General features: G+C 44.6%; 1 protein-coding gene across 1 annotated transcript in view; it reads right to left on the bottom strand.

The window, feature by feature from the left end:
- Window positions 1–12506, bottom strand: part of CCNY (cyclin Y) — a 126220-nt gene that overhangs the window by 14272 nt on the left and 99442 nt on the right. Inside the window, exons 3-4 of the mRNA XM_060160720.1 lie at window positions 10511–10545; window positions 5262–5362 (exon numbers count right to left, since the gene is read on the bottom strand). Coding sequence (XP_060016703.1) covers window positions 5262–5362; window positions 10511–10545 — 136 coding nt within the window. The remainder of the gene's footprint in view (window positions 1–5261; window positions 5363–10510; window positions 10546–12506) is intronic.

Below are 12506 nucleotides of genomic sequence, written 5' to 3' on the forward strand. Positions count from 1 at the left end.
TTATTCATTCATTTGCTGAAATGGTAGTGTAACTCTTATTTGTAATACCTTAAAATTTTATTTTACATTTTAAAAGATCTGGATTTAATGAAGACATTCCTATCCCCTGAATTTTCTTCAAATAATGTTTTTCTGATTATAAAATGTGTTACATTCAGATTGAAGAAATTTTTGGAAAATAAAAACAGTATACAGAAAAATAATTCCTCTGCCCAGATTATTACTATCAGCTTAAGATATAGAGGTATTTATTCGTATCTACCTAAAGCAAACAGGTTTGCATCCCACTTTTATCCTCATTAACATTTTTCTTACCATTAAAGTGTTATTCAAAAACGTGACTTTAAATGGCTGACTATATTCCATTACATTGTTGAATAATTTATTAACCATCCCCCTACTATTGAACATTTATTTTTAATATTTTTGCAATTATGATTAACACCATAATGAATATACCCACAGATAAGTATTTGTGTGACCTATGACTATATTATTTCCATAAGAAAACATCCTGTACTTGGAATTACTTGCTCTAAGGTCATTAATAACTGTAAGGCTCCCCACATATACATCCCAGTATCTTTGCAGAAAAGCTGTACCAGTGTACTTCCCCACCAGTGTCTGTCTCACCTCCCCTTCACCAACACTCACCTTGAATGTTTTGAAAAAATGTTCTCCAACTGGACAGGTTAAAAGTGTAACCGTTTTCAATTTGAGTTTCTTTGATCACCTGTCAAGTTGGCAGGGTTATTCGTGTTGACTGCCCAATTTTTTTTTATTATTTCCTCTTTTGCAACCTGTCTAGATCCTTCCACAATTTTTGTTTTACTTTAAAATGTACTGAGGAGGCCAAAAATTTATTTTTTAAGCTTCTAAGAACATAGCTAACTGGCTGCATCAGATTGTGTTCTCGGAGCACAGAAACTGCCATCCAGGGCACCAACATGGAGGTAGAGGGCTGGGTCCCAAACACCTCAGCTCACTCGGCGGCGGCACTCACTCAGAGACCTGGGCATGCACGCTGGACTCTGAGTAGCTCGGATGTTCACCCACGACTCAACATGACTATAGCTCATCTCACTCTATCAAAAGAAAGCATCTCCTTCTAAATCTCTCTTTCCAGATCTATTAATACAAATGATTTCACCTAAGTGTTAAAAGTATCCCTGAGCAAATGTAATATATTCTCTTCCTCCTAACATCTTGAAAAGCATCTAAGCTGATGAAGGAAAGTGGGGTGAAGGGACTTCAGAAGTTTAAAAAATAATGGTACAGTTTTCAAAGTACCTTAAAAGCCCTGCAATGGGAAATAATAAATGTTACTGATTCTATTTTATAAATAAGAAAATTCAGGTAGAGACACTAGACGTCGGGATTTCCGACTTGTATCATGGTTTTATGCCCTTTCATTCTATAATGCTGCCTCTAGAAAAAAGGAAGAAAGTACTGTTTTATTCATTTAACAGTCCTGCTGTGATGATTAAATTGAATGTTTCATATGATTGGGTTTGGTATAGTGATTACTTTAATTGCTTTGATTGATTGAGAAAAATATGGTCCCTGCTTCCCCTGTGAGGGAGCACATCACAGGAAAATCACCACTGCACTGAAGTCAGACCAGCTGGGTTTAAAAACTGGCTCCTTCATCAATTAGAGTTTATCCACCTCTCAGAGCCTTCAATTCCTCAACTAAAAAATTACAATTCAACCCACATCACAGAGCGGTTATTACAATCAAATGAAGTGTATAAAAGCATGATCTCAAATATAAAGTTCTAAAGCAAAGTTATTATTATTATTGTTGTTGCCCTATGAATAATTCCACCTCAAGAGGTGTTCCGGCTTCTGTAGATGGAGTGAAGGTCTTCGGGGCCCCAAGGTTACTGTCTCCCAGATCTCCAGAGCTGAAAGCAAGCTTGGACGTTATCATGACTCAGGCCTCCATAAAACACAGTGCCAGTCTGCAGGCCAATGTCCACTCAAGATCATACCCCGGAAAGTGAGAAAACCAAGCTGAGGATGCACGTGTTGGGCCCAGCTCCACAGGCCAGTTCAGTCGGTCACTGTGAAAGAAGTGACTGCCGGGGGCACAGGACAGTCAGCTGAAAACAGAATCAATTCCAGGCTTCAGGCTTTACTCCAAATGCCCAGCTTTGGAGGCCTGCTTAGTCTGCCATGTCCTCAGAAAATGGTGAGGTCACCCAGGACAGGCTGACCAGAGGGTTAGCTCAACTGCCCTTGCTGCAGAGCCAGGAGGGAAGGGGAGCTGGGAATGAAGAAATGCTATTTTCTTGATCAGGAAAACAAAACATGTTTCTGACCGCGGGCACTACCCTCGCTGTACTTCTCACCTAGAGCTAAGTCAGAGCTGCCGGGTTCTGGCGGGTGTACGAAGCTGCTCTCGACCCTCAGGCCCGGGGCCGCGGATGGTGTGGGCAGCTGCGAGCGGCCCTCACCGCCCTCCCCCCGTCCTCTGAGCACCATCCCCGTGCTCACACAGGATTCGGGGCCTGGGTCGGTTACAGGGGCACGGGGGTGGGTGGCAAACTCTAAATTCATACCACAGCTATTGACCTTCAGGAGAAAGATGCGAAAATCAAGTTCTCAGAGAAGATACTATGCCTGTGAAAAAAATGAGCACACAATTGTGCCCAAATGTGTCACACTGCTGCTGCTTCTCTTTGACAGTTAGAGCCACTCTCAACCCTCCACCCATTCCTGAACCAGAATTCGTAAATGTTTGTTCATTTTGGCAATCCCCGATTTACAGAAGGGTTTTCTTTTCTTTTCTTGTTCTTTTTTTTTAATATGAATTTTATTTCAGAGTACTTTTCAACTCCTGGATTTCCATTTGGTTCTTTTGTAACCTTCCCCCCCTACCCCCACCCCAGCCGCATCACGTGGTTTGCAGGATCTGTTCTACAACCAGGGATTGAACCTGGGCCACGGCGGTGAAAGCCTGGAATCCTAACCGCTAGGCCACCAAGGAACTCCCCAGAAGGGTTTTCTTCTAAAATTAGCTTAGAAAGCTATTGTTAGAACCCAGAGCATTTTCTCCAAGGTCCTACATGGTTTATCAGGAGGCGAGTTTAGCCCACGAACGCTCACTCTGCCCACAGGAAGCTGAACTGATTAATGAGTTTGTATCAATTTTAACATCTTGGGACAGGAGGTCACAAGGGCCTTGGCAGGTGTAGGATACGGTTAGGCAGAATTTTAGAATAGGAGGGCCTTCAGACTTCCAATCTCCCTGCCCTTCATGACATTCGTTGCCCTCGTGCTGTCAAAGGCCCTGGCTGAAGTTACCCAGGCCAGCTAACATCTCAAAATGACCAGAACCAGGTCACGTGTGACATACGGGAATTTACAGGGAAAGATTCTGATGGTATTGCTACAATTAGGGCCCACCCTACCCAGCTCCCAGGTCCAAAATGTACATTTTTAAAAACGGCACATTTTAAAACAAATAAGCGACTGACTGAAGGCATCTCAAATCCGGGTGGTGTGGAGAAGCGTCCTCTGGACCAGGGCAGCCACAGCATCCACCCTGGATGCCTCCTCTCGGCACTCAGCCATCATCACTGGCCCAGCTGCCCAGCTGCTTTTCCTCCCGCTATTACCACAGGTTAAGCTTTCAAGGGAACTCGAAGGCAGTTGTTCACTGACACCAGGGGTTCTCGGCCTTGGCCACCTATGAGAATCTCCCGGCGGGGTTGACATTCCAGATCCTGGATCTGCGGGGCCAGACATCACACCTCAGTGGGGCTCTAAGGCCTCGGGGGCCTTGCGGGTGTGGCGAGCTGGAACCACTGATTCACAGACCGCACTCGTGACTGCGGAGCTTCTACCTCCCAGACTCCACACTGAAATATCAAATTGTCACCCAGATCTCCCACTGGGCCCCGGAGTGTCTGCATCACAACCAGTGGCAGTGTGAAGTCATCCCCAGGTGAAGCACTGAGCGACAGAGTCTGAGCCCCTGGAAACCCACAGCTCCCGCCAGTCCTGGAGGGAGGGTCCCAGGCCCCAGGGAGGCGGGGCTCTAGGGCTCAAGCAGGTGCCAGGTGCCAGGTCTCCAGGCTCCTGCTTCCTGCCCCAGCACCTCCCAGACCCCGGCACAGAGCCCAGCCCCAGGGTAGGGCAGCTCGGCCAAGGGCAGGGCGGTGGAGCGAGGGCACATGCGGGCTCCCAGCCGTGAGCGCCCACTGTGGGGTGATGCCCGCTGGTCCCTCAACCACCAACGGAAGGAGGGAAGAAGCTACGTTCCCGTTTAGATCTTAGAAACAAGCAACCCATAGGGGAGAAGGCGGCCTCGCTCTAGGCGGGCCCACCTCCCACCTTCCGCCTGGAGGGGGCACCGTCCCCACTGCTTGGCAGGCCTGACTGCCATGTGTGGGCACACGCAGAACAGGGCTCTGAGGCCTGGATGCCTGGCCCACTGGAACACAAGAAGCCTTCTTATTTACAAACACAAACACTCACCGCACATGCTAACGTGGACTGCTGTTAAATGTGGACTCTTCTTAAATGAGTGCAGAGGCAAAATATCCCAGGTTTTTCATAGCTGAGCCATAGGCCACAGACCCCAGCACCTTTATCAAGGCTTCCTACCACAATGCTAGTGGGAACATTTCTGGAAAAACCAGCATTCCATCCCTCCCACCTCCCCCTTGAAAATAAGAGAACTGAAACCACAAAGGGAAAAGATTTTATCCGAAGACTGCCCCCCCTTTCCTCCCTTAAGCCCCATTTTACAGTAAGAGACCAGAGCGAGGGGGCTCAGCCCACCCTCCCTGCTGGGGAGACAGCCAAGGTCAGAACCCCACTCTCCACGCTCCAGGCAAATACACTTCCACGGTGCCAAGCCTGCTTTCTACTGCAACCCCACGTCAAAGTGGGACCCATTACATCTTGAAGGTAAAATACTAGCAGACTTACGCCAGGATGGCTTCACTAGGAGGTGGGAAGGTAGAAAGTATGCACAAAACTCAAAAATATGCTCTAACCTACATTTAAAATCACTGAAAAATTTGGCCTTTTTATGTAAATGGTAATATAGACAAATATTTTGAACACCCCACATTTTAACTCCCAAAATCACTTTTTAAAAAGACTTCTTGAATATGGCCTCCCCCTGCCCAATCTTACCACTCCCAGACCCCACAACCAACCAGTTAGCCATCAGGTTAAGGAAAAGAAAAGACATTCAGTTAAGGAAAAGAAAAGACATTCAGTTAAGGAAAAATGTGTATACCCACCATTTAATTGTATACTTGAGGTTTGGTTGACTGACTGTGCTATCATCTAGGAAAATAGTCGAGCAGGAGCTGTATTTCCTTCCTATTTGTCCTGGAGGATGCTAAAAAACAACGGCAACAAGACAAGGACAATTAAATAGGGCTCAAAATTCTTCCAAGGAACATCATCCCCTTCACCTTGAGACCAGCCTATAGAGGAAAAGTGTCTTGGTGAGAAATGTTAACACTAGCAGCAAGAACAGTACAAACCCACTTCCTTCCTACAATGAAATTCCATGTTCTTCCACAAAGAAAAGTCACCACCACCACTCCTGGCCCCCAGCCTCCATCAGAACGGTACACTCTCGCAATCGAGCATCAAAGCGTGTGCTGCAGAGTCCGTAAAATCACTGAGAAACAAGAAGTATGCGCTCATCACACCAATGAAAGCCCTTGCTGAAGGCGGCATCCTGGATTGAGGCACCAGGATCAAGACAAGAGTCCACTGCACCCATTTTTTCTATTCTTGGGATACAGTCGATTTGGGGACCATGGAAAATGCAGCCAATGTTCATTTAGAATCTCCGAATCTTGAATTTCAGGAGGTGAAGATAAAAATAAGTGAAAGTTATCCGATGCTTTTGAAAATACTACCAATGTATAAGCTTCAGGTAGGGTGCCTGTGCAGTCTCATGCCTGGTTTTTTCACAGCTACATAAATTTTGAGCTCTTTGGAAAACTTCAGAACTAAGATCTACTTCTGAAATATACTGTTAAAGAACAAAGAATTTAAAGAATTTAAATTACACTCGGATGACATCTAATTGAATAGTAAGTCGATTTTTGGCAATTATGTGGGCAATATGATTAGTAGACATCAATCTGGATAATTCTAGCTCAAAGCATGTTAGAAAAAAAATAATAAAATCATCCAAACAAGTCTCCACTTGCCTGGTGTTATGCTGACAATCTAAGTGTCATTTTCAGCAACCAAAAAAGATAATTCCTTAAGGATAACAACACTGCCTGCCTCATGTGCCCACCCCCAACGAAGCCCTCAGTATCCATGGTTTATGAACATGAAGGGAGCTTTAAAGCCCATCAGAGACCAAATGCCCTGTTCGATACTTTTAACATTTACTTCTTATTTAATAAGGTTTCCCGGGACTTCCCTGGCGGTGCAGTGGTTAAGAATCTGTCTGCCAATGCAGGCGACACGGGTTAGAGCCCTGGTCCGGAAAGATCCGACATGCCGCGGAGCAACTAAGCCCGTGTGCCACAACTACTGAGCCTGTGTGCCACAACTACTGAGCCCACGAGCCACAACTACTGAAGCCTGCATGCCTAGAGCCCGTGCTCCACAACAAGAGAAGCCACCACAATGAGAAGCCCACACACCGCAAGGAAGAGTAGCCCCTGCTCACCACAACTAGAGAAAGCCCGCGTGCAGCAACGAAGACCCAACGCAGTCAAAAATAAATTAAAAAAAAAAAAAAAAAGAGCAAATCTCCCAAAGAGGCAAAAGCAAGGTTTAGAGTATTTAAAATTTCAGTTCCTGGATCACACTCACTTCATTCCTTGACTTCTATGGCTTAATACTCATGAAAAAACTATATCCATACTTAAAACACTGGAAAGACTTTCATCAGTTTTGCTATTGAACTTGGAAAAGTATACAAAATCTACCTATAAATCCAATGAGCAATAACAATAATAACATCAACATAGTCAGCTGTTGCTAAAATCAGTTTGCAGATCACCTTCCCGTTCAGTCTACCACGTGAACAGGTAGACAGGAGTCATTCTACGAGATCGGAGAAGTAAGACGTCAAGGCTTTTTCAAGGCCCCCCATTTATCAGGTGGTAGATCTAGGGCTTGAACAAAATTCTTTTGGCTCCAAGTCCAGCTAACAATGTGACTCTTGCTTAACTGATAAATAACACTCTCTAGTTACTTTATTCCTTCACAAAGTTTTTACAGCTATCACCTGTCTCAATATTAAGACAAATACTGTGATTGTTTTGCTGAGGGTAAGGGAGGCTGGCCATTCAACTCCTGATTCATTCTGTTTTAATATCTTTTTTTTTTTCCCTTTAACTTAGAATGATCAATTCACTTTAGGCATGCTGTCGTCGAGGGGAGGAGGATGTTACAGAAAAATTAGGCCAAAGCAAAAGGCATGAGTTTCCCCTAAGTTTCCGGGGGGTTGATTCCGGACTCCCAGCCACCTACAATGCCACCCACAATTTATAATCAGAGACTTTCACATTTTAGTTAAAAGATTCATTAATTAGCTAACCAAAACGTCAGCAAATTTTAAATAAACTACAAACTTTAAATAAAGCCCTTTACACAAGCCTTTCTAAAATACCTAAGCATCTCTATTGTAATGTATTAAATTTTCCTATAACTGTTGATCTAATTACATCTAAAACACAGGTGCTGATTAGAATATTAATCTTTATAATTTGCCCTAGCTCAGCTTACTGTTAAAAGTCCCCCAAGGGGTTTATCCTCAAATGGTTTCAAGCTTTAAAATCTATAATAATTCTTTTAGAAGCAGCCTCCTTTTACTTTTTAAGTCTCTCTCGGCAAATTCACAGCCAGGGAAAGGCCCCCTCTTTTCCAGCCAGGGGTTCCTTCTCTACTGCCCTCTCCCTGGCGACTGTTCCCAAAGTCAGCCTCTTTCACTTGCTAACATGTGCTGCTGGCTAACGTGTTTCTGGAGTAAGAAAACCCTTGCTTCTCTCCACCTGGTGGAAGTTATTTCCCTGTTGTGATCATCTTCCCTCACCTCTCCTTACATGGCTTACCTATGGCCACTGCTTTTTAGCAAATAGCAGCCTCTTTGTAGATTATCTTAGCAACATGTACTAAGCAGGTTATTCAGACACTTAAAGGAGAAATTAAAGAAACAACGTCCCTCACGATAAAGCAAATAAAAACCAAGAAGGTTTTATAAATAAGGGCAAAAAGTATAACGGTCATTCCAGAGTTCAACAACAAATTAAGTTACAAATTTTAGTTGGGCCCAAATTCAGAAAAGAGTGTTCCCTCTGACTTCAGATAAATAAGTTAAACAACTTCTGTCCAGGTGGGGCTTGGTGGGACCATCTGAGAAGCACAGAGGAGGAGAGCTGGGAGGGCAGCTCTGAAGCCAGTCCCCTGGGCCTCAGTGCTGGCTCCACCGCTCATCTGGCTGATTCTTTGTGCCTCACTTTCCTCATCTGGAAAATGGGAGTGATAAATAGTACCTCCCAGGTGTGGTTATCGAGTACACTAAACCAATTACAACAGAGCCTGGCACAAACGTGGTAAAACACTCAATAGACTGTACTGATTATTATTATTGCTACTTATCTTTTCTCTACTGCTCTAACTTATGACACCCAAGTGTCCCCAAACCTAAAAAGCACAGCTGGTTTATTAGCCTAATTGAAGCTGCAGGTAATTTCACTCAAATTCTATTTCAGTTGGTTGCAACGGCACATTCCAATGGCTCCTCCTGTCGTGGGCAGAGCTGAAATGCTACTCTGCAATGTGGTCTGCAGGGTCATGCTGCTACCCTGGTCATCTGCTACATAAGGCAGCACAGAAATTTCTTTTATAGGAATAAGCACACCTGAGCACATTCCAACAACTGTGTGCTTCTGCTTTTTGTGTCGGGAGGTGAGGGGAAAGAGGACACTCTGAGTCAGGATGCACAGCATGGGGCAGGTCACTGGGACTGTGCACACCGCAAAGCGTGAGGTCAGCAACAGCATGTGAGACAGATGTGCAGACTGGCACGAGGAGGGCGCAGCTCTGCCCACGAGCCACCCTCAGAACTGCCTCTCCCTCCAGCCCACTTTAAAGGGGCTGCAGTGACCAGTGGAGGCGGTCTCCGCCCCACCCTTCCTCTTGTCTGCAGGCTCCTCGGCTGACCTGCTAATGAGGGGGGAAATGTTCCAGTGCACCCAGCAGGCGAAGAAATGGGGGTGAGGGTTTACGGAAGGAGTTCTTCAAATCTCTCAACGCTCTATGTCCAGGTTTATATAGCTTTCAAAAAATAAAAAAGGGCACGGTAATGTTCAGCGTATTTTCCTTAAGACATAGCTTGTAATTTCACAGATGTTTTACACTGATTCTTCAAAACTTGAGAGGGCCAGGGAAGAGGCCACTGCTTTAAGAATCTGATAAAAACTACAGACCTTCTCTTTGACCCTTAGAACACGGTTCACGCACATATATACTGACATTGCCCAAGAAGGCATCACCAGTCTCCCACGGGCCGAGTGTGGAGGCCCTTGAGTGCAAGGGCCTGGCTATGAATTTCTTTCCAACTGCATTTTGTCCAGATTTTCAAAGGGCAGAAAAGACAATATTATGGCTTTAAGTCTGTTTAGCACAAAGCTTCAGGGCCAAGTACTTCAAGTTCTACAAATACTTAAATGCAGGCAGTCTAGAAATCCTGAGAAAACCGCCCTGAGAAGTCAAATACTTCAATCTTGTTCTCGATATGAGAATCGATAGCATGCTTATTTGGTAACACGCCTACTTCATCAAGGGGCAAAGTTTACAGGGCAAGGAGGTTGTGGCTCTAACTCTCCTGGTGGCTGGGCGCCACAGTCCTGGGGGTGCAGGTTGGGGTCGCCATGGGGCAGGGGTGGAAGGAGGCTGGCTGCACCCGCTGCTCAAGGAAGAAAGATCAAGTATCTTTGATGCCTAGCCAGCAGGTCAGGGAGATGCTGCTCAAAATGGCCAAAAGACTAGAGCTGGATTTTTTTAAAATTAAAGTGTTGTCAAATTTATCCTTTCTTAGAGCGTCGAAAGAACGTGCAGACTCCACTGGACCTATAAACAATGAGGGAGAGGAAAGAGTGTGTGGAGGTAGACAGCCTCATGGAAAACAGCTGTACGCTTATTCAAATGGGACTGAGTTAGGAGAGCAAGCAAGTCTCCTGGGGGAGCGGGTAGGAGGGAAGGATTAGAAATGTAAAAGAAGTGCTCCCGTGGACCTGAGTGGGGTCTGCTGCCGTATCGTCCACACACATCTTCCCAGGATCGGCAGCTGTCTGGGGCTTCCGGACAAACACTGGCCCCGGGGAGAAATGCCAAGCCGTGCTCGTCCAGTCACAGACCCCACAGAGCACGAGTGCACTGCAGCGTTCTTCACATTCTTCCATGTGCGAACAAGATTCACGGACCATTTCCCCATCACAGACACAGTATGACAGCTCTCTGCGCTGGACAGTCATTATGAAGAACACAGGGAAACAGCTCCACTTACATGGTTAATGAAGAGACTCTTGCGTTTTTCTCTCACTGTGAAAACAAAAGATGCAACAGAAATGTTACTCGCCTGCGTGCCAAACCCTTGCAGGCTGTTGAGGACGGGCCTCTGCGTCAAGGTCCCATCCTTCCACCAACCAACGTGCCCAGATGCTCAACTTACTACATAAGAAATGCAACCTGCACAAATGCAGATCTGACCTCGGCTAGCTAACAGAGCAAAACCTAAACCCACTGACAACATGGCACCCAACAAAATCACTGCAGCCATAGTTAACTGAGGGGTAACAGCTTTCTAAGAACTAAATAAAGTAGCAACTAGTAAATCTCATAAAACTTGCATGCATCCACTAATTTAAGATGATCAACAGATAACAGGACTATTTATTTCTAACCCAACCAGACCCATAAACGTCCATACTATTTGGGTGAAATATGATAACAACAATACCCATAACAGCATTAAAATACAGGACAGTGTATGTCGGAAGCATTATTGGTCATGGAATCCAATTACTCTCCGTGCTGGTGCAGGGGAGGAAAACCGGCTTCTGTGGAGGCCGCCCAGAGCATCCTGCCCCCTCAGGGAGGCTGATCCAACTCACAACAAAAACACCGCCCCTTCTGAAATGCTGTTCTCACGCTCTGTGTGCGAGGTGTGGTCTGCACCCAGCCTTCCGTGCCCCAGATCCCAGTGTTTCTCAAAATGGGGGCCCCTCAGCCCCAAAGATGTAGAAGGGGGACAGGGAACCCAGAGGAGCTTTTTGACAATGTAGTAACATTGAGTTTTGCATTTTCTTTCCTGAAGACTTACTTTTGAGAATATATACTAATCAATCAACACAGGTAATGAGCAGGTCACTGGAGAGGACAGAGATATATTTAAATCAAAAGGGAAGCTAGGAACACTAGTTGCGAGTGTTCGAGGAAAAGGGCAGGTGGGGCTCTTTCATTCAACCTGGATTCGATTCCCTGTCCGTGCCTGGCAAGGAGATGAGGCTGCTCTAGAGGGCGCATGAACGCTGGTGCTTCCCCAGGCTCCCGAGCGCATTGGGTTAGACCAGGCGCCTCCAGATGACAAGAGCAGTGGATACAAGTGACAGTCATTCACATGGCTGGTAAAGCCTTTCAGGTGTACTTCCCAGAAACTTGAAAGTGCGGAGCTCCTACAACCAGGTGAGAAACTCTTTGGCAAATAAGTGGACTCCAATTCCTTACTGTCAACAAAACTGAAGACTGAACTGCAGCTATCAGGAATTATTTTGGATGATAAATCCCTTGGAGTTTTTTGACATATAAACCAAATAGAGTAGAAAGAATTTAGTGATTAACAAAACTCCTTCCATCCCCACCTATTGATGTGTATAAACAAAACTCTTCAGCACTTACACATCCATAAAAACAAGAAGTTCTGATGACTAGCACCTCGTTCCAGCTACATGTAATAGTCATACACAGAAACATCTCAGTAAGAAATGGTTTTCCAAAAATTATTTCACTTTTCTGTTTAATAGTTATTCATTAACATTTTAATGCTTGTATTGTTTTGATCAACTGGGAACTAACAATAATGATACCACAATCCAGAATTTATTTGTAACACTGAGAGACTTATAATTATGAGAAATAAAAATTAAATTCAAGTGAGATCCATATTTTCATAGAAGTACGACAGTGTGACAAGTGAGTTTTAGAAATCGAATATATTACATTAGGATAAAATTCTATGAAGAAAATGGCACGGAAATACAAGTTCAAGATGAACGGAATGATATGAAATTTCCAACTGTTAAAGAAGAGCGTGTTCATACATTTTTAAATGACTGCTGATGGTGGATTATCAAATCACCATGGTATTAAGATATTATTTGAAACATTTTTTAAAAGAGGGACAGTTTTATTTTAAAATACCAATGTTTACATCAGAAATTACATCCTTTGATAGCATGAAAAATTGGTATGGTCAACATAAAAATGTTTAAAGGAGTTCATAG

Source organism: Lagenorhynchus albirostris, chromosome 1 (genome assembly GCF_949774975.1).
Source record: "Lagenorhynchus albirostris chromosome 1, mLagAlb1.1, whole genome shotgun sequence".
In the NCBI taxonomy this organism is placed as follows: domain Eukaryota; kingdom Metazoa; phylum Chordata; class Mammalia; order Artiodactyla; family Delphinidae; genus Lagenorhynchus; species Lagenorhynchus albirostris.